The sequence below is a fragment of the Herpailurus yagouaroundi genome, unplaced genomic scaffold, assembly GCF_014898765.1.
Source record: "Herpailurus yagouaroundi ecotype Mexico unplaced genomic scaffold, PumYag 250, whole genome shotgun sequence".
Taxonomy (NCBI): domain Eukaryota; kingdom Metazoa; phylum Chordata; class Mammalia; order Carnivora; family Felidae; genus Herpailurus; species Herpailurus yagouaroundi.
In genome coordinates this window covers 23066369-23089072 of record NW_024412467.1, presented here as the reverse complement: position 1 = coordinate 23089072, position 22704 = coordinate 23066369, and the positions used below count along the sequence as shown (strand labels likewise).

Genomic DNA, 22704 nt, shown 5'->3' with positions numbered 1-22704 from the left:
CCCCTGATTTCAGTGTTTTCGTTGAGTTTTCTGGTATTTATTTATAACCAGAAAATAAAATCTTCAGGGCTGTTCACATTTGCTTAGTAAAAAACGCCTGGGAATTTAGAATCCTCCTTTGAATAACTTGTACCAAATCTTATAGATTTGTTGACAGATAATATTGGGATCTCTCTCATTTATAAGTCATTTTTTTTTAATGTTTATTTTTTTGAGAGAGTGAGAGAGAGCGCGCGCGCATGCGCGCGCGCACAAGTGGGGGAGGGGCAGAGAGCGAGGAAGACGCAGAATCTGAAGCAAGCTCTGAGCTGTCAGCACAGAACCTGATACAGGGCTCGAACCCACATATCGTGAGATCATGACCTGAGCCGAAGTTGGATGCTTAACTGCCTGAGCCACCCAGGTGCCCCTATAACAGCCAGTTTTTTAAAAGGAAAGAAAAAATAACCCAGAAACATATCATATCAATAAGTCAATTTCTATGCAATTTCATGAATTCCTTTTTTTTTTTTTTTTTAAGGAAGATTAATTGAAAAAGTATCAAAAATGCTGAAATAATACAGGGCCAAATGTATTGGAGCCTCTGTCCTCAAAGTAGCCACTGGGAGGAGACAAAAGGCAGGTCTGAACTCTACCAGGAAAGGAAGTCAGCCTTCCAGTAAATGGATTTTATCATCACAAGACTATTTTGCTGACTGCATCCCACTGTCTAACTTTGAGTAGAAACTAGTTACTTTGTTTTAAAATTGTAGTTGTTTCTGCTTTTACTGTAATGTGTTTGAAATAATGAAATCCTTCACCTGAGGGTAACCAAGTGGCTGTTTTTAGGAAGTGGAGAGACTGATTTTGGACCTCAGATTAAGAACCTCAATAAAAAGCTCTTCACAGTGGTTGCCTGGGATCCTCGAGGATATGGACATTCCAGACCCCCAGATCGAGATTTCCCACTGGACTTTTTTGAAAGGGATGCAAAAGATGCAGTTGATTTGATGAAGGTGGGTCTCTCAGAGAAGAGCCCAGAGGAGGGAGGATGACTGGGCCTGTCTTCATCTATTTTGTTTTTGTTTTTATTTCTACAAGGGTGATGCCATGTGATTCTTAAAGAAAATTCAAGTTCAGGGGCGCCTGGGTGGCACAGTCGGTTAAGTGTCCGACTTCAGCCAGGTCACGATCTCGCAGTCCGTGAGTTCGAGCCCCGCGTCAGGCTCTGGGCTGATGGCTCGGAGCCTGGAGCCTGTTTGCGATTCTGTGTCTTCCTCTCTCTCTGCCCCTCCCCCGTTCATGCTCTGTCTCTCTCTGTCCCAAAAATAAATAAACGTTGAAAAAAAATTAAAAAAAAAAAGAAAATTTAAGTTCAATCAAATAGGTGTGAATAAGGAAGTAGAAATATCTCACAATCCAACTAGAGATATCATTGTTATGACTTTGAGACTCCCTTTCCAGCCAATCTTCTGACACATATAAATACACAGGATTGTATTGATGGCATCATACTATATCTAATGTTTTTCCAACTTACTCTTAGAACAGTTTGTCGAGGAAATACTTTCATGTTAATAAATATAAATTTATATAAATATAATAGTCATAGTCCATTGTAGGGATGTACTGTCTTATTTCATATATCTCTAATGGTAGATAAATAACTTAATTTTTAAGTTCCTTTTTTTTTTTTTTTTTGTGGTTATGAGCAGCAGGGCAGTGAACATTGTTTTGTCCATGGACGTTTAATTCCTTTATAAACACCGTTGGTGTGGACACCCTACACCTGTCTCCTGGTACACATGTGCAAAAGTTCCATACATATCTAGGGGATGATGCCGAGTTATAGAAGATGCAAATGTTCGTTGGACAAGATAGTGCCAAATTATTATACATGCGACTTCTAGCAATTTATAGTCCCATCAGTATCTTGGACTGATATTTGTTACATCTTTAATTTTCCAAGTCATTCTAGTTTTACCCCTAGGCAACATCTGTCAGATGTAATCTTTGTTCAGTTTCCTTGTCAAACACATTTTCAGAGCCTGGTTGATATAAGGACTAGCATAACCTCCTGTGACACCATTCTCCTCCAGCCTGTCTCCAGACACTTCTTCCCACAGTTGCCCTCAGTGGTTTTATCAGATGCAGTGACTTCATTTCATCCAGGAAATATCAAGTTCCCCTGTCTAATCTACATTACTAGTCTCAAAGTCTTTGCTCAGGTGTGGGTGTGCATGCACATGTGATTTGTCATTTCTAAGGACAGCTGATCTCCACTGTTTCCAGAGATTTTATCCAAACAGAAGATGTCGTTCCCTCATAATTCAAAACAATACTGTGTACTTAGGTTTTTATGATACTTACATTTACACCAGAACTAAATGAGAAAAAAACATTTCTGTCATCAAATGCTGGCCTCTAGGACTTTAATTATCAAGTGATGCTCCAAACCCCACACTGTATTGATTTGGATGATTGTTAATGATCAGATTCTTCTAGCAGAGAGGAGCAATCACCTGTGCTGTGCATTTCTCTGTATTTATCACAGACACTGAAGTTTAAGAAGGTGTCCTTGTTGGGGTGGAGCGATGGTGGTATTACAGCACTCATAGCAGCTGCAAGATATCCATCTTACATCAATAAGATGGTGATCTGGGGAGCCAATGCCTACGTGACTGAGGAAGATGAAACCATTTATCAGGGTAGGTTTCACAAGCGGGCGATGTCGTGACAAGTAACATCTTTGCCCTCCCCCTCTCATGTCTTACTATGACGTGTACTAACAAGGCCTATCTCATCTGCTTCCACTTCTCAGCTCTGCAGTAGGAAGAGTAACAAATTCTTGGAAGTAATATGGTTTAACCAGTCTGTGTTTTGAATTTTTTTTTAAGGTTGTTTATTTTTGAGAGACAGAGTGTGAGCAGGGGAGGGCAGAGAGAGAGGGAGACACCGAATCCAAAGCAGGCTCCAGGCTCTGAGCTGTCAGCACAAAGGCTGACGTGGGGCTCGAACTCACAAACTGTGAGATCATGACTTGAGCCGAAGTTGGACACTTAACCAACTGAGCCACCCAGGCACCCCTAACCAGTCTGTCTTTCAATGCTTTCTATTTCCAAAAGTAACACTTTCATGACTCCGGAAAAGGTTTTATAAAACTCAGTGTTCACATTTCCTGCACCTGATAGTGAACTTCAAGGAGGGAGGGGTTGATGTAAAGTCTCATTTAAAATAATGTGAGTGTAAAAATGCACATTGTATTCAAATATGAAACCTTATATTTTGATAAAGAAATTTTTTGCGATTCACATTTCATTAGGTTGTCCTTCAAGCTTATCTTTGAAGTTTTTAGTGGCAGAAGAACGGGGGCCAGCAAACCTGGCAGCCTGTGGGCCAAATCCGGCCCACCATCTGTTTTCGTAAGGCCAGGCACTGATCGAGAAGGCTAGCGCTTTAAGACCTGGAGATCAATCTGGGGTGTCCCCTCCATCCCCGTTTCCTCCTCCGCTCCCAGTGTTGCTGCCCAGGGCCTGTGCTGGTGGCCACTTACACACTGGTGACTGTTGGCTATTACCAGGCACTCCGTTGTGGAATTTCAGTCAGCGACTCAGGAGCCTAGCCTCCAGCAAGCTGACCAAACTGAAACTGCTTAGCTCTCAGGAGAAGGGCACATTGGGATCTGGGGGTATCTGAGGCAAAAAGCAAAAGTGACCTGGTCCCCACCAACGTCTGCCTGACCCACCAGGACCCTCTTCAGTCTGGTAGCTTTTTATCCTGGGTGTGTTTCCATTGGATCCCAGATGGCCCACCCCAGGCAGTCAGGGTCAAGCAGGTCAGAGGTTTCTCACCTTTAACCTACCTACCTGGTAACTGTGATTTTACCTCTTAGCTTGCAAAGCTAAAATAAGTTACACTCTGGCCCTTGACAGAAAGCATTTGCAGACACAAGCCCTGGAATATCACAAGTCTGCTTTTATTCAGCTGTTCTGCAATTCACATGATTTAAGGAAGCTACTTCATGGCAGTGCTCTGTTTTAGAATCTTAGCCCTTACACCATTTGGTAATGAACTATGAAACTTTTTTTTTAATGTTTACTTATTTTTGAGAGAGAGACAGAGAGAGAGAGAGAGACAGAGAGAGAGAGAGAGAACGTGCGAACACCAGAGGGGAGGAGCAGAGAGAGAGGGGAACAGAGGATCCAAAGCAGGCTCTGTGCTGACAGCAGACAGCCTGATGCGGGTCTCTAAAACTCATGAACCTGACCTGAGCCAAAGTTGGACACTTAACCAACTGAGCCACCCAGGTGCCCCAGAACTATGAAACTCTTAAGTGATGAGTCTGATCTAGTGACCCATCCTAATTGACACTCTTGCCTGTCCTTGTTTTACCCCTACTGGGTTCAGAGGAGCGAAAATATTTTAAACTGAATGAAATGCATGTGATAATGCCTGCCCTGAGGTGTTTGTGTGATAATTCCAATATCTGGGTCATTTTGGGGGTTGGCATTTGTTGGCTGTCTTTTCGGTATCATCCTGTTAGAACTCTGAGAAATATTGTTTGTTTGTTTTGCCCGTTTTGTTTTTCCTTGGCATGCAGTCAACCTGGTTAGGTTCATACTACAAATTCTGTTTAGCCTTCTGCAGGTCTTAGTTCCAGCATCAGGTCAGTTCTCAAAGCTTCTTCATGTCTGCCCCACACAAGCCCCGCTCAGGCTATGCTGGGACTTAGGCGGTGGTTTATATGGTAGTTTAGTTCTTGAAGCTTATGCTCTATGCTTTTTTTTTTTTTTGCATCTTCCCCATGCATGCAGAGCCTAGGGGTGAATCACTTCATCAGTTCATATGCAGACTTAGAAACCCCCTTCAAAGCTCCTATGACCAGAAAGAAAGATTTCTCTCATAAAGACAGGTTTTAGTAACCCCCTCCTCTGTTGTACAGTTCTGTGCATCTGGAACCGTCTTTAGGGCAAAGCGGCCAGAAAAAAGAGATGGACAAAATAATAGGGATTTCACCTACAGTCTTCAGATACAAGGGGCCCCTTTTTCTGGTACCTTTGGTCAAAGAGCCAGCCTTGTCTTGGGGTTTTGGGTAGCTGCCCTGACATTGTACTAGGAGTGCAGGCCCCTGGCTGTGTACTTTCACAGCTTGGACTAGGGTGAGAAGAAAGAGAGAAAGAAAAAGCAGTCTCCCTCATGCAGGGCAACCTGGTCCTTGTCCTCTGGCTACCTCTAAGGGTCTTCTCCAGTTTCTGTTTTTAATGCCTGCCATGCAGTTGTGTGATTCACCCTGTACCCCATATTTCAAAATCGGGACTCAAAGGAAGAAAAGGAAAATGAAACTCATCCCTTTTATGGGTCATTATTCAAGTTTTGGCTCCGTTCAATCTCTTACTCTTACACCTTGGGACAGTCCTCAGGTAGTTGCTTGTGGTGTATTCTACCTGGAGTCTAGTTGTAATCAGTGAGAGAGGCGTTGCTCCAGCTGAGCCAGCACCAAAGCCCAAGAGATCGGTACTCACTTGAGCAGATGTCTTAGGGCTTCTGCTATGACTAGGGGGTGATATGTTCTAAACTCCTATTCAGCCAGACTCCCCCTGAGGCCTAGAGCCATATTTCTATCTACTTGCTGAGCACCTTCCTCTTGATAGCCTGGAAGTTAGTCATAACTAGAGTGTCTACATTGAACTCATTGCCTCATGACTCTTCCCACACCCCAGCTTACAATCTCTGTCTCATGCAGTGGTCCACGGTCTACCAGGTCATCCCTGGAGGACTAAGCCCTCCTCTCTGCCCTCTTCATTTAGCTGTGAGTGGACTCTGATAATACCACATTCCTAAGACCTTTAAAAGGTAACCCCTCCTCCTCTCTTCCTGCCCACTCTTTTCCTGCTTCAGACCCTTGGCCTCTTAGGACAATTTGTCTTCCATATGAGTTTCCTTGCTAAGGCAAGAACCTGGTCATTTAATTCTGCTACTTAAAATCCATCAGTAACCTCACAGTGATGTTCAAGCACCTGGGCTGGCCCGGGCAGCCTGGCCCTATCCAGTCCTTGTAGCCAGCCCCTCCTTTCCCCTCAGCCTTTCTGTGTGTCCCCCACCTTGAATAGCTGCCATTCCTGAAGCAAGCTTCCTCCTTTGTGCCTCTCTGCCTTGGCATCTGCTGATGTGCTCGCCTGCACTGGCCCCCCTTCTAGCCCAGTTTCCTCACCAAACTCATCTTCATCCGCCATTCCCAGCTCCCACAGCACTGCCTTTGTCGGAGGTCCCTGAGTCTTTGGGGCTGGGGTTTGGTGCTAGAACACTTTGCACACACTTTCACGATGGCCGTGTGTTCTGGGCAATGCCACCTTTCACAGCTCACCTCAGTCAATACTGTGTGAACTCACCATGTTTGGTGACTCTGACTTCCCTTCCTTTTGTAGACACACCAAAAAGTCTCCCTCTTAACCCCACACTCCCCTTTACTTACTGTCTGCTATGTCTCGGCTCCATTTCCCAGCCATCAGTCCCACATCCTTATGCCCCACTCTCTCCCTAACTTGTGTCAAGGTGGCTTCCAACCCATGAACCCCATGAAAGCAGTGTCTTGTTGCTGCCAAGCCCGTCGGATGCTTTATTGCCCTTTGTATTCCTTGGTCATGCTGCAGCATGTGAAAATACACACGTGGGGCACCTGGGTGGCTCAGCCTCTTGATTTCGGCTCAGGTCATGATCTCCCAATTCGTGGGATCAAGCCCCACGTGGGGCTCCGCACAGACAGTGTGGAGCCTGGTTGGAATTCTCTCTTTCCCTCTCTGTGCCCCTCCCCTGTTCTTTCTCTCAAAAACAAACAAACAAACAAAAAACAAATAAACTGAAATAAATAAGCTTAAAAAAAAAATATTTGAAGGGATGCCTGGGTGGCTCAGTTGGTTAAATGTCGGACTCTAGATTTCTGCTCAGGTCATGGTCTCATGGTTCATGAGTTGAGCCCTGCTGTCCGGCTCTGTGCTGATAACGTGGAGCCTGCTTGGGATTGTCTCTCTCCATCTCTCTCTGACCTTCCCACATGCATGCTCTCTCTCAAAATAAATAAGTAAACTTAAAAAAAATTTTTTTTATAATTTTAAATAAATAAGTAAACATAAAAAGAAAGAAAATGTACACATGATGTAAGATCAATCACACCCCTCTTCTTGAAGCTTTCTCTGCCTTGAAGTTCTTGCCCCCATGTTCTCAGCTTGTCCTCCTATCTCTGCTTGTTCTATGGCTTAGACACATCCCCACTCTGCTGGGCCCTGTGATGTTGGGCTCCTCCAGACACCATCCTTAGCTCTCTCTCTGTTCCTCTTCTCTTTCTTACACTTGAGGAACTTCTCACATGTCTTGGCTTCACCAGACTCCCAAATTCCAGATATTCAGCTTCTTACCTGGTTGCCCCACGTGCACCTTGTGTTCACTATGCCTAAAGTCTAGCTCATAATCTTTCCTCTACACCCCTTCTTCCTGCTACATTTCTCATTTTGGTAACTGATGCTCAGAAATATGCTATTTCTTCCACAAAATAATTTGTGATAAGTGAATCGATAGTTATGATTTATTGAACACCTACTGTGAGCTAACACTGACATAGCCCTGTATGACTTCAACCCAGGGCACAGAGAAGTGAAGAAACCTGTCCTGATGGTACAGACGTGTGGTGGCTGTTCCCCTCCGCAGTCTAGTGATCCAGCCCCGTGTTCTGCCTGCGCTCTGCCTTTGCTGTGCCTGGAATCCCTCCCAGCTTTTCCATTCCTCCTGCCAGGCCTCCATCTGTCCCCACTTAGATTGACCAGCACTTTCCAACCTGTCCTCTGTCTCAGCCTCCTTTCAGTGTGCTTTCCAGACTGCTTAGATAGGAGTTTGCTACGATGTAAGTCTCATCGTACCTTACTTTGAAGCCCTTCAAGGTCTCCCATAGCTTTCTAGGTAAGTAGAGTTCAAACTCCTCTGCTTTGCCTACAAAGTTTGAGGAAACCAGAACCCCAGGCCTTTCTGGGTCCATCTCCTGCCACTTTTGTCTCCTCTACCCCCACACACCCATCGTTTTCTTCAGGTACCTGAAAACCCCTGAAGTTCCAGCAGTAGGGGGCACGGCTCGCTGTCTCTGCCAGTGTGCTGCTCCCATACTTGCTTGCTGGCTTGTGTTCTCACGGACTCAGATCCTGCAGTGCATCCTCCGGGAAGCCCCCCACCACTGCCACTCCCGCTCATTGACCCCCCCCCCCCCGTCCTCCCCCAGCTTCTCTTGGGACATTTATTCTATTCCACTCCTCTACAGAGGTCAGAGGTCAGTTACAACTCTCTAGACCATAAGGCCCTTGAGGGCAGAGGCCTTATCTCGTTCAGGTTTGTATCTGCTGTGACTGGCACTCAACAGGCTTCAGATAATGCCTACCAGAATAATTCACTAATTAGTGGCGAGCGAATGAGTTTTCTTCTGGTGCTTAGCACAAATTATATGCTCAGAAAGAGAAATGTATCAGTTTTGGGGGGAATACAAATCCTATCTGTTGCATCAGCAAACAGTTTGGTTCAAATGGTTTTTTTTAGGAACTAAAACATAATTGCTGCTTTTAAATTTTTTTTTGGTGGAAATTATGCTTTGGGGGAAAAACTGGCTTCCTCTTGGAAAAAAATTAACAGAAGTAAGTAAATATACAGAATATTTTTGAATGTTTGTTACATGCTGGGTACTGTTGCTAGCACATTCCATGTCTGACTTATTTACTCTTTATCTCGGAGTGTTGTTATAATTCTCATTTTTCAGATGAGGAAACTAGCACAGAGGTTAAGGAACTTGCTCAGGGTGACACGGCTAGCAGGTGCAAGTGCTGGCATTCAGACCCAGCCAGCTTGACTTCTGAGCCTGTGTGTGTAACCACAGTGTTTGATGTGAACATCTGGCTTGCCCCAGCTTAGCTGGATACCCCTGTCCCTCGATATTTCGGTAATATTTCCCATTAGAGTCTAAAGCCTTGCCCCAGATTTTACATGCTCATAGATGCCTCTTCAAATGCCTGGTTTCACTGAGTTAACTCACTTTGAGAATCTCTCACTATCCCAAGAGGAGGAATTTACATTTTAGCAAAAAAAACGTCTACACATTAAACATTAGCCAACTTGGTTCTTAAAAGATCTTGTCCTTACTATCACAGAGGAATTTTTTTTTATTTTATAAAAATATAGATAATTTTATAAAATATATAACTTTAAAACATTACATTTAGATTACATATTAACATAGTAAAAATATAGTAATAATAAAGTACTAATAATATATCACATCTTCAAATTAAACATTAAATATTTAAATATATTTATATATCTTATAAATATGTAACATAAATCTCATGAATAATATATACTATATACTAAAGTATATAATATATATTTAAATTTTATTCTGTAATTATATATTTAAATTTTTAATTCAAATTTATTTAATTGTATAATATTTGATACATATAATGCAATACATGTGACACTGTGAATTATAGACACCCATGAGCCCACCATGGAACATAAGACTGATCACTGTTTGTACCCTCACTGTATGCATGTGCTTCCTCCCCAGGCTTCCCCTACCTCTAGCCTGAGTCCTACAATCATCCTTATGCCTTTTTGAAAACACGCCTGTCACATATGTTTATATTCCTAAACAGTATATAATTTAATTCTATTTGGTTTTGAGCTGTACAAAGTGACTTTATACTGTATACATCATCTTCTGTGACTCACTTTTTTTCAGTGAACGTTGAATTTCTAAGATTCATTCATGATATTTCTGTATTATATTCCATTGGGCAAATGTATTTTATTTTTCCTCTCTTTTATCAACAAACTATAGGTCTGTTTTCACTGTTGCTGTGAACATTCTTATACATGTCTCCTGGGGCATCTGGGCAACAGTGTCTCTCTAGGGGTATATGCCCAAATGTGAAATTTGCTAAACATTGTGGTATGCAAATACACCATGTGACAGGTGACCAATTATTTTCCAACTAAATAAATTTGCGTTTCCACCACGAGTGTATAAGATTCCTTAACTTGTATCCTCAACGAAAACTTGAAATCATCAGACTTCTTAATCTTTCACCAGTCAAATGGGCAAGAAATGGTATCTTACTGGGGGACTTAATTTTCCTTTTCCTATTACTAGTAAGATTGAGAATCTTTTTTTATGTACTTATGCATCATTGGGGTTTCTTTTTCTGTATTGTACCTATTCATGTCTTTTCATTTCTTTTTGTTTTAAAACTTTTATGTAATATTTGATAAATATAAAACCTTGTGTTTAACAGGGATACCTTATGAAGTCTAGCAACAAAGCAAACACCCAAGGACTCTCCACCCACTCAAGACTAGAACACTTCAGTGTTATTATGACGTTATTGATTTGCAGGGTTTTTGTTGTTAAATAATATGATGACTATCCCCTTGTGGTTAGTAATTGTGTCAGTTGTGGTACACAGCTTGTTGCTTGTCCTTTTGCTTTCTCTATAGACAGAACTAAATTTAATGTAAGAAAATGTTACAATGTTTTATTTTCTCACTTGGAAAGTTTTGTTGGTTTTTACATTTACAAACACATTCTTCAGTTTCTTTACTCACCTTTCCTTCTTTCGTCTCAGATATTCCCTCTAGGATCACTTCTCTTTCTCCTCAAGTTATTTTTTACGAGTTCTTTTTTTTTTTTTTTTTAAGTTTATTTATTTATTTTGAGAGAGAAAGTGTGAGCAGGAGGGGCAGAGAGAGAGATAGGGAGAGAGAGAATCCCAATCAGGCTCCATGCAGTGAGCACAGAGCCGGATGCAGGGCTGGAATCTCACCAACCATGAGATCATGACCTGAGCTGAAATCAAGAGTCAGACTCTTGACTGACTGAACCGCCCAGATGCTCCTGGAAGTTCTTTAAGGGGAGATCTGTTAAGAGTCAACTCAGTTTTTATTTCACTCTCATTCTTGAAAGATTGTTTGGCTAAGTACAGAAATATAAATGGGAAATTCTTTTCTCCACTGCACACTGTCTGCATTCCTTAACCACTGCTGTGAACTTTTGCCAGCGAGCTTTCCTCCCTTTGGAGAGATGTGTCTTACCTCTGGCTGCTTTTCAGGTTTTTGCTTTCTCTTTGATTTACTGCTATTTTGCTCTTCTCTGTCTAGATGCAAATTCCTTTTTATTTATCCAGTTTGGGTTACACTTGAGTTTTGTCTGTGGACTTTTCTCTGATCAGTTCTGAAAACCTTTCTCAGCGGTTTCCTTCTTCCCATATTTCTTCTCCATTCTCCTCCTCCTCCTCTCCTTCGGGGACTGATTGGACTTTGTGGGCCTTGCTTTCATTCTGCTCTGTCTCTTGTTCATCTTCTTGTCTCTCTGTGTGGTGGTCTGCATCATATGTTAAGCTTTCTCTTCCAGTGTTCTAACTTTTTCATTAGTTTTATAAAGATTCTGGTCGTTTTGTGATCTTTGATTAGGAGTGAAATTTGCTTACTCTCAATCTGAAAACCCACAAAAAAGACCGTGAACACAAATTGATACTGTTTTCCTTCAGAGAGGATTTACATTTGCTATTCTTGGGAGCCTGGGAGCCATGGGATAATCACAGCCTGGGGCCATTTTAATCTCAGTTTAATCTAGGAATCTCAGGTTCAGCTCTACCCACTGCTTCCAGCTAGTAGTTACATTTCCCCCAAAAGCAACCCTGCCTTTGAGTAGTCTTACCACCCTTTGCCCTGTTTTCTGGTTCTCTTCCATCTTACACACACACACCCTAGTTTGCATTAATCGCTGCAACTCCAGCAATGCAACAAATCATATGTTTTATGAAAGGTCTAGTCCTTCCACTGCAAGGGCACCTCGCAGAGGGTGCTGTCTACAATAGTGCCCAAAGTAGAGATATCTACAGGGGATTTTTTTACTGACCATCTTCATGACATCTTACTGGCTCCTCTCTCCTTTCCTCTCTTCCAACTCTTTTTCTTCTTCCCAGATCTCCCCACCCCCTTAATTTCCAGACTTCTCTGCACCCCTCTGTGAAGTCTTTTCACTCCTGTGCAGAGCAGGTCAGCTCTCCTCAGCTTCCATATGCACCTCTGGGCTTACCTATGCAGATTTGAACCAATCCGGCAGTCTGCCATCCTTAGAAGGCAGTTGTAGTTGTAAATAGCAATTTTTCCTTCACTCTGTTATTTCTGTTCCCTGAGTACACACTGGGTGCCTGCCAGGGGTCTGGCACTGTCCAGAGCACTGTGGAGGGGTTATTGTGCAATATGAGTTCATATCATTAGTAATGTGTTGTCTTTGAGGTATATTGTGTACCAGAAGCACTGTGTTAAAAGCTGTCCATAAGCCATATGTAATATGCTCAGAAAAATGAGAATTACCAGTGTGTTTAAAGAAATATGGACACAACTGGGCTAAGTAATTGAATTTGTTCATGCATTTTATAAGTGGTTTTTAGCTATTATTTCCTAAGAGTGAATCATCTGTACTTGTTTCAAGTTCATAGTTAGCCTTTTACAGTCATATTTCTTCAGTAACAGAAACTAGAATGAATAATTTGTATGTTTTTCAGTGTACCTGAATGCAATTCAGAAAATATCTTCTCTCTTTTAAAAATTTTTTTTTAAAATGTTTGTTTATTTTTGAGACAATGCGAGAGACAGAGTGCAAGCAGTGGAGGGGCCGACAGAGGGAGGCACAGAATCTGAAGCGGGCTCCAGGCTCTGAGCTGTCAGCCCAGAGCCTGACACAGGGCTCAAACTCACAAACTGTGAGATCATGACCTGAGCCGAAGTCAGACGCTTAACCGACTGAGCCACCCAGGCGCCCGTAGAAGATACCTTCTCTTTAATAAATCATGTCAGTTTTACTCAGATAACCCTAATTGCAGGAATATCTTCTTATATCTTATACTTTTAACAGAAAGCATTAAATGCAGATCTAATTTCACTTAGTAAAAATTTATGTTGTGCCTCTTTTGTGCCAGGCTCTGGCCGAGGCTCTGGGCATAAGTGGGAGGCAAAACAAAGCCAAGTCCCTTATCCTGGAGCTTTCATCTTCCTGGGGAGACAGGCACTCAGCCATGGACACAGAAAATGCTACAAAGCACTGAAAGATGCAAAACAGAGTAGATGGAGGGGAGGGTGCTCTAAGAGGATGGTCGGGGAAGGCCTCACTGCCCTGGACAAAGTGAGGAGTAAGCCAGGTGGAAAGCTGGAGAAACATTTCAGGCAGACAGAAGAGCAAGCAGGATGACTCTGGGGTGGACTATGTTTGCAATATTTAAAGATAAGCCTTAACATTAGACTAGATTTATTCTTGTCACTACTTCTGTTTTTCAGGTATCAGAGATGTTTCTAAATGGAGTGAGAGAACAAGAAAACCTCTAGAAACCTTATATGGGTATGACTACTTTAGCAAAACCTGTGAGAAGTGGGTGGATGGCATAAAACAATTTAAACATCTTTCAGATGGTAGGTTGTGTGAACTGTTTTAGCTGTTCCTTTGCTAATCAGAGAGGCTGCTTGAGTTCCTCCCCTGGTGTTCCAGAATTCCCTGGTGATTAGCACATTCACCCACTGTTTTCATGCTGATGTGTGAATAGAGGATGCTAGTGACTGTACACAGTACAGGCCCTTGTATAATACATCTGCCTTAAACTGTACTAAATATATAGTTGTATCAAGGTTCACATAGTTAAGTCTTTAATAGAAGACTGTTCCTTTCTCCTTCTAATCCTTGTGTGTATGATGACAAAATAATTCTCTAGAAGCCTCAGATAGTGTATATGTTCTAATTCTGGAATGGATAATCAGAAAACAAGCCACCACACAGAGCATATTTTTTTCTTTTTCACGTGTTACCCGCTACATACTCTGTTACTAAGACAAAAAAGAAAGAAGGACCTTTTTGTCATGACCTTCAGCCCCAGCAAGCATGAGGAAGAGTGTTCAGTTCACTTCCCACCTTCAGAACTTAGTTAAATGACTATAGCTCCCTGTCTTTATCTGAAAATTTAACACGATTTCCAATAACAGTAAGAATTGATCTCTTTAAGAAAATTCTGAGTTAAAGTCTGTTTTTAAGCAGCTATTTACATTTATACTCTCTCACTCTTCTATTTTAACTGTAAAAGAATAGAGGGTAGCTAAGATCTAATCTGGGAGCACAATTCAGTTACAGAATGGCTGCAGTTGAAGGGCCAGTTTGATCTATTAGGTAATCATTTCCAGAGTGAGTCACCTATCAAAACTTTCACAATGAAAAGGGCATTTGAAAATGTTACTTTTTTTGGTTTAAGTTCAAAACAGTAAATATATCCTGTTCAAATGAAGTACCCACCCATAGAAATAGGTCTTGGAAATGTGTTTCCCTCAGCTCTTAAAAATGCCGTAAAAGATGTCTAAGACAGTTCTCCATTAAAGAAGGCAAACTTTTGAAATGTAAACTTTTTTGCTTTCCTGACAAGAGAGCTGAAGTGGTAGGAAGATTCGAAGGTAGAAGCAGAATTAAATCAGCAGTTCAAAACTATGCCCTGTGTTTGTTAAAATTTAAACCTTCCACTCTGCGAAAAACACCATCAAGAGAATGAAAAGACAAGCCACAGACCTGGAGAAAACATTTGCAAAAGACACATGTGATCAAGCACTGTTATCCAAATGTGCCAAGAACTCTTACAACTGAACAATAAGAAAACAAACAACCTGATTAAAAAGATGAGCCAAATAACAGGATCCCACTGCTCACCTATTAGAATGGCCAGAACAGGATGTTGAGGGCAGTGAAAATACTCTGTGACACCATAACGATGGATGCATGTCGTTATACATTTGTTCAGACCCACAGAATGTACAACAACAGGAGTGGCCCCTAATGTAAACTCTGGACTCTATGGTGGGGGATGTTGATAGTAGGGGAAGCTGTGCATGGGGGGGGGGGCAGGGGGACAAGGGAAATCCCTGTACCTTCCACTCAATTTCGCTGTAAACCTAAAATTAAAAAAAATTAAATATAGTTTTTAAAAAAATGAAAGAGAAGGGAGGGGAAATGCCAAAATATAGAGGAGCTAGCAGTATGTAAATGATCTTATAGCAAGACTGTTAACAAACCATGTATCTCCCTTCCACACTCACTAATTTGACAGGAGCCCTTTTCTTCCTACTTGTATCCTCATGTTTATGGATGCTCAGTTTAGCAGAGGAGTTAACTGCACAGATTTGGAGTCAGACGGTGGCCTTGCCACTTGGCTTGCTGTTAGAATGAATTGGGCAGATTCATTCATTTGAGCTTCTCTCAAAGCTGCAGTTTCCTATCTGGGAACTGGAGATACTAACAACTACCTCATAAGGTTGTTGTGAGGATCCAACCAGGTTCTGTACGTTCAGCTTTGGTGCGGTACCAAATACAGAGTAAGTGCTTAATAAAAGGTTATTATTACTGTCGTTAGAAAAGTGCTTGGTTTACAAATAATTGTACATACTAAATGAGTTAAAACACGTGACGAAGTGTTTCATGGGCATCAAACCACTTGAACAGTTTCTGACACATAGTGCTCAGTAATAAGTGATTATACTATTGGTGGGTGTGTGTCATTTCAGGGGTAGGAGAGGGAAGCTTCTGGGACCTAGGGAAATACTTCCCTGGCCAACCCACCACCTTCTCATTTAGCAGGCAGTGACCCCCAAGTGAGGGGGAGGGACAGGCCAGGTGCCTGGACAGCTTTCTCAGAGCCCCAGCACTTTCTTCTCAACGCAGGCAGAGGCAGGGAGGAGGAAGGAGAGGAAGGAGCTCGCTTTATGGAGTACCTGCTGGGTGCCTAGAACCTTCAATATGACATCTCTTTTTAGCCTCATGGTTAACCCCAGAGAACTGTAACTATCCCTGTTTGACCAAGGAGGAGGCTAAAACTCATAACTAAGGAACTACCAAGATTTCACAGGCAGGAAACAGCAGGACAGGACCAGAACCAGGTTGTTCCACATTCACCTTAGAAATGTTGTTACAAATGGGGGTGAGGACCTCATAATCTCCGAAGCATGTCAGTCAGGAATGTCATGGAAGCAGGAGGGATGAAGAGAAGCTGGTTTGCCATGTGTAAATTTTAACCTCACAGTAAGGTATGTAAGCTTTAAGGGCTAGCTGGAAGCCCAAGAACCATTTAAGACATTATTTCAAGGGAAAAGCTTTCACATGCCAAGCATCTACCATCACTTTGCAAATTGGAGACTGCTCTATATAATATAAAGAATTGTGGGGTTTTTTGTTTATTTTTCCTATTTTACATGAATTATGACTATAAATCAAGTGAACTTCTTGTTTACTAATAGAGCTTCCAAAGCAGAGGGGAAAAAAATAGAGAAACAGGAAGACACCTCAGACCCCATCTTTTTTTTTTTTTTTTAATGTTTATTTTTTTTTTTTGAGAGAGAGAAACAGAGTGGGAGCAGGAGAGGGAGACACAGAAACCAAAGCAGGCTCCAGGCTCTGAGCTCTCAGCACAGAGCCCGATGTGGGGCTCAAACCCACGAACAGTGAAATCATGACCTGAGCTGAAATCTGAGGCTTAAGTGACTGGGCCATCCAGGGCCCCCACCTCAGACCCCATCTAAGGCAAACCACCTCTTCTACAGACAGGGACACTGAGGTCCGGAGAGAAGCATGATTTGTCTCAGTTCTCTGCTTTTCTGACTCACCTCCTGGGATGGTCCCGTTGAAGCAGATTATCCTTGCTATTTGTCTTTCAGGGAATATCTGTCGGCACTTGCTGCCCCTGGTTCAGTGCCCCACCTTAATCGTGCATGGGGAGAAGGATCCTCTGGTCCCACGTTTCCATGCCGACTTCATACACAAACATGTGAGAGGGTCACGGTAAGTCCAGTCTCTGCTTCAGCGCTCTGCCTTACCGCCTTAGGAAATGCGTGGAAGAAGCCTTGTAAGGAAAGGAAGCATGAAGATTGGGGTTTTTTAAGGTATTACCCGCCCCCTCATTTTGCCCATGTCAATAAATAGTACTGCTCTATTTAGGGTTCCAGAGAACCATGGCGCACACGGAGCCCTGATTTGTGGGTAACCAGTATCCAGAGGGAAAGAAATTCTTGGGTGGATTATTTTCATGTTGCCGCAAAGGCATATCTGCTAATAGGTAGTAAGCCCTGTAACACTGCAGACGGTTTAGATTTATAGCAATCATTGTTAATTAAAACACTTTTATATATTTGGGAATTTTCAGGTTAGTTTATCATTATAAAGGTACTTTCGACCCTAGGGAAACTATATTAATTCCAGAGATGCTGTCATTACTCTGGACATCTTTGGAATTCTTTTGGAATTGGCTTTAGTAATGAGAAAATCCTCCCTCCCTTCCTCTTTGCCTCCCTCCCTCTTTGCCTCCCTCCTCTTCTTTCCCTCCATGAGCCTTGTTTTTTTGTTTTTTTGTTTTTTTTTAATTTATTTATTTTTGAGAGAGAGACAGCATGAGCAGGGGGCCGGGGGGGGTGGGGGGCAGAGACAGAGAAGGAGACACAGAATCTGAACAGGCTCCAGGCTCTGAGCTGTCAGCACAGAGCTGAACACGGGGCTCGAACTCAGGAATGGGGAGATCATGACCTGAACTGAAGTCAGACACCCAACCAACTGAGCCACCCAGGCTCCCCATCCATGAGCTGATTTCTTTTTTTTTTTAATTGTTTTTTTTCAACGTTTTATTTATTTTTGGGACAGAGAGAGACAGAGCATGAACGGGGGAGGGGCAGAGAGAGAGGGAGACACAGAATCGGAAACAGGCTCCAGGCTCTGAGCCATCAGCCCAGAGCCTGACGCGGGGCTCGAACTCACGGACCGCGAGATCGTGACCTGGCTGAAGTCGGACGCTTAACCGACTGCGCCACCCAGGCGCCCCTATGAGCTGATTTCTGATGTCTACTGTGGACCAGCACTGCTTGGCATGGTCCTTGCTGGCCCCTGCCCTGTGTGCATGCAACAGCCCATCAGGGAAAGCAGACTCAGAAACAGTTCTACAACTTCTTTTTTTAATTATTAATTTTTTTTGAATTCCAGGATAGTTAAATATTAGTTTCAGATGTACTGATTTAACAGTGCTAAATATTAGTTACAGGTGTACAATATTGTGATTCAACAATTCTACACATTACTCAGTGCTCATTATGACAAGTGTACTCTTAACATTTTTATTTATTTTTGGGACAGAGAGAGACAGAGCATGAACGGGGGAGGGGCAGAGAGAGAGGGAGACACAGAATCGGAAACAGGCTCCAGGCTCCGAGCCATCAGCCCAGAGCCTGACACGGGGCTCGAACTCAAGGACTGCGAGATCGTGACCTGGCTGAAGTCGGACGCTTAACCGACTGCACCACCCAGGCGCCCCATGACAAGTGTACTCTTAACCCCGTTCACCTATTTCACCCATTCCCTACCCACCTCCCCTCTGGGAACCATCAGTCTGTTCTCTGTACTTAAGAGTCTGTTTCTTGATTTGTCTCTCTGTCTCTCTTTTTCCACTACTCGTTTCTTAAACATCACATATGACTGAAACCATATGGTATTTGTTTTTCTCTGACTGGCTTATTTCACTTGGCATTATACTCTCTAGATCCATCTTGCAAATGACAAGATTTTGTTCTTTTTACAACTGAACAATACTCCATTGTGTGTATATACCACCTCTTCTTTATCCGTTCACCAGTCGATGGACTCGTGGGTTGCTTCTATAATTTGGCTACTGTAAATAATGCTACTATAAACATATAATGCATGTATCTCTTTGAATGAGTGTTTTTGTATTCTTTGGGATAAATACTCAGTAGTGTGATTACTAGGGTAGGGTAGTTCCATTTTTAACTTTTTGAGGAAACTCCATACTGTTTTCCAGAGTAGCTGTATCAGTTTGCATTTCCACCAACAGAACAAGAGAACTCCCCTTTCTCTACATCCTCGCCAACACCTGTTGTTTCTTGAGTTGTTGATTTTAGCCATTCTGACAGGTGTGAAGTGATATCTCCCTGCAATTTTTTGATTTGCATTTCCCTGATGGTGAGTGATGCATCTTTGCATGTCTGTTGGCCATCTGGATATCTTCTTTGGAGAAATGTCTGTTCATGTCTTCTGCCTTATTTTTTAATTGGATTATTTGTTTTTTGGATGCTGAGTTTATAAGTTCTTTACATATTTTGGATACTAACCCTTTATCAGATATATCACTTGCAAATGTCTTCTCTCATTCAGTAGATTGTCTTTTTGTTTTGTTGATCATTTCCTTTGCTGTGCAGAAGCTTTTTAATTTTTTTTTTAACATTTATTATTATTGAGAGGCAGAGAGACACAGAGTGTGAGCAGGGGAGAGGTAGAGAGAGGGGGAGACACAGAATACGAAGTAGGTTCCAGGTTCTGAGCTGTCAGCACAGAGCCCGACGTGGGGCTGGAACTCATGAACTGTGAGATCATGACCTGAGCTGAAGTCAGTCGCCCAACCAACTGAGCCACCCAGGTGCCCCTGTGCAGAAGCTTTTTATCTAGATGTAGTCCCAATAGTTTATTTTTGCTTTTGTTCCCTTGCCTCAGGAGACATTAGTAAGAAGTTGCTATGTCCATGTCAGAGAAATTACTGCCTGTGTTTTCTGCTAGGATTTTATAGTTTTAGGCCTCACATTTAGGTCCTTAATCCATTGTAAATTTATCTTTGTGTGTGGTGTAAGCCATCCACTACTTTTTTTTTTTTTTAATGTTTATTTATTTTTGAAAGAGTGAACGTGGGGTAGGGGCAGAGGGAGGGGAACATAGGATCTGAAGTGGGCTCTGCCCTGACAGCAGAGAGCCCAATGTGGGGATTGAACTCACAAACTGCAAGACCATGACCTGAGCCGAAGTCAGACGCTCAGATGGCTGAGCCACCCAGGTGCAACAGCCACCCACTGCTTCTTAATCATATTATTCCATGATACATTTCAGCAGATTTCTTAAAGAATATTTAAATGTAGGGGACATGCTTCTTATTCTACAATAACATATAATTATTATAAAACTGTATAATTTTTATATCCATATAGCATTATATATTTTAAAGGGCATTTTACATACAATATCTAATAACTCTTCATAACAAACTTATGAAAAAATATTGTCCCCATTTACAGATGAGAAAAATCAAGGCTAAGAGATGTTAAGCAATCTTCTAAGGTTGCATAGCTAGTAAATGACAAATCCTAGATTTTTTTTTTCCCCTCCTAATATAGCACTTTTCCCCCACAGCACAGCTGCCTCTCATAAACATACTCGTATTTTAATATGATGGTAAGATGCCTGGATTATATACTTGCTGACCTGGTTAATTATCTTCTAGCTTCAGAAATGACAGGTTTTGCACACTGACGCTCATGGTAAATGCAGTGTGTTCCCTCAGAAAACCAGGTTCAATAAAAGTCAGTCTGCAAGAAAGTTTAATTTAGGAATTCTGTTCTAAACCCATCTCCTAGCAACAGAATACATCAATATGGGAAAAAATTTTTCCCTTCCCGTTCAGATGTTAATTATTTCAGTGGACTATTTTGTGAAAGATCATTTTTTTAGAGCAGTATTCTTTGGAACAAGTGAGTTGAAGGTGAAGTGTTATTGGCAATGATTGTCTTCAACTAGTTTGCATTTTATACCTCTTACCTTTGTCTGCTAAAAGACCCCTTTATGTTGGACATGAATATGAACCCACCTGGAACACAGGTGGTTTATTTTGGACCCCACAAAAGGAAAATGGGTTCTTTGAGCACCAGAGTCCTTTGAGATTCAGCCATTTGACAACAGGGAAGCAGGTTAGAGTGGCAGGTTCCCAGTGAACTTAATATTTCATTATCTTGCTAGGTACATTTATAATTAAATTTAAGGATACAGTCTATCCCTTCAGAGATTATATCAACAGGTATTACATATGAAACAAATGCCTTTCTCTCAGAAGGAGGCCAAATGGGGGGTGCTGGGTGGCTCAGTAGGTTAAGGGTCTGACTTCAGCTCAGGTAATGATCTCACAGTTTGTGAGTTCGAGCTCCGCATTGGGCTCCCTGCTGTCAGCAAAGAGCCTGCTTCAGATCCTCTGTCCCCCTCTCTCTCTCTCTCTGCTTCCCCCCCAACCCTGCTCTCTTTCTCTCTCTCTCTCAAACATAAATAAACATTAAAAAAAAAAAAGGAGGCTAAAGGAAGGGCAGGGTTGTTCAGCAGGCCTGCTTCCTATGTCAATTTGTCTCTCTTTTTGTGTATGTGTATGTGAGGAACAATGGTAGACTCTCTTGGAAGCGAAAAGGCCTTAAAGATCATTCGTGTTCAGTGGTTTTAAAATTTGTTTTTAGCTGAACCGTTCCTCCTAATAAACTCTGGTGCAGGAGTCCAAGATACAAAACATAAATAAGAGCTATTCTGATAATAGCAGCGATGGGGAGCAGACCTGTCCCTTTGATTCTTCTTGTTCTGCCTCAGCCCCTGTGCATTCCCTGTTCATCCAGCCCTCCCTCCTAGACTGAAAAGCCCTGATGTGGCTCACCACCTCCCTGGCTAGCTAGCTTCTTCTTGGGCATCACCCTAAGGTCAGCCCTGGCTCGCTTTCGGAGGATTTGTGTTGAGCAGAGGTTGGCGTCCATCAGAACCCTTTGGGGTTGCAGTGGATGGGCCCCAGGAGGCAGTGGGGCTGAGCCAACTCAGAAGAGGATGTGACTACACAGCTGAGTAAGCTACATGTGTGCTTACAGTGTATACTGGTCAGCTGGGGCCGCTGTAACAAGTATCGCACTGGGCGGCGTAAACAGTAGAAATCTATTCCGTCAGAGTTCTGGAGGCTGGAAATCTGAGATCAGGGTATCAGCAGGGTTGATTTCTTCTTATGCTTCTTTCCTTGGCTTATGGATAGTTCTTCTTCCTATATCCTTACGTGGTCTTCCCTCTGTGTATGTGCCTTCATCTCCTCTTATAAGGATACCAGTCACATTGGATTGGGGCCCACTCATATGATCTCATTAATCGCCTCTTTAAAGATCTTCTATCCAAATAAGTCACACTTTGAGGTCGTGGGGGTTAGGACTTCAGCATATGGATTCGTAGAGGATACAGTTCAGGGCATAATCCTATGTTTCTGTGGAGGTGCTCCGATCTTGGGAATGAGAGGACCAGCGGAGACGAGGGTCTGGGTTTCAGACCCAGCTGCAGATGACCAGCACCTTGCCTGGAATCCCCTTCCAGCCCTCAGCCCCTTCTGTGGCCTGGCCAAGTGTGCTCATGCCTCAGGTAGCAACTCAGATGTATCCTCCTCCAATTACTTATCTTTTTGGGATCACCTGGTCCTTTTTAACCGCTGTTAGCATGTAAATTTAATATTCCTCCTGCTGAGCATGTCAGCACCAGTCCCAGAATGTGGTCTAGTGCATTTTAAAGTGCTTAGTACACTTTGAAAGAAATAGAACATGAGAGGCACACAAGGGCCATTGACTGGTGACTCAGTCCCAGAAAGTGTGGTGCAGAGTCCCAACTGCATGTTCTGAGACCAGGGCCAGAGAGCCAGGTCAGGTGGGAAAGAATGATGGGTAAAGTGTGCAAAGAGCTGGGGTTCAATGTCAACGAAAGGGGAGAGGTGGAAAATGGAGTCTTTCCTGGAAAGCAGAACTGGTGTGTTGGAGTCCTGGAACCCTTCATAGCAGTGGTTACATGCC

The 22704-nt window shown here is 42.6% G+C and overlaps 1 protein-coding gene and 1 long non-coding RNA gene across 4 annotated transcripts in view; both read left to right on the top strand.

Annotated features, from left to right (window-relative positions):
* Nucleotides 1–22704, top strand: part of BPHL (biphenyl hydrolase like) — a 38310-nt gene that overhangs the window by 10115 nt on the left and 5491 nt on the right. For 2 of the 3 annotated variants that reach the window (XM_040460644.1, XM_040460645.1), the window contains exons 3-6: nt 829–995; nt 2534–2687; nt 13348–13479; nt 16750–16873. In XM_040460644.1, coding sequence (XP_040316578.1) covers nt 829–995; nt 2534–2687; nt 13348–13479; nt 16750–16873 — 577 coding nt within the window. The remainder of the gene's footprint in view (nt 1–828; nt 996–2533; nt 2688–13347; nt 13480–16749; nt 16874–22704) is intronic. The other variant, XM_040460646.1, reaches the window with a different exon arrangement.
* Nucleotides 7026–10435, top strand: LOC121020567 (uncharacterized). Its single transcript, XR_005786193.1, has 2 exons — nt 7026–7929; nt 10305–10435. It is a non-coding gene; the product is annotated as an uncharacterized LOC121020567 (long non-coding RNA).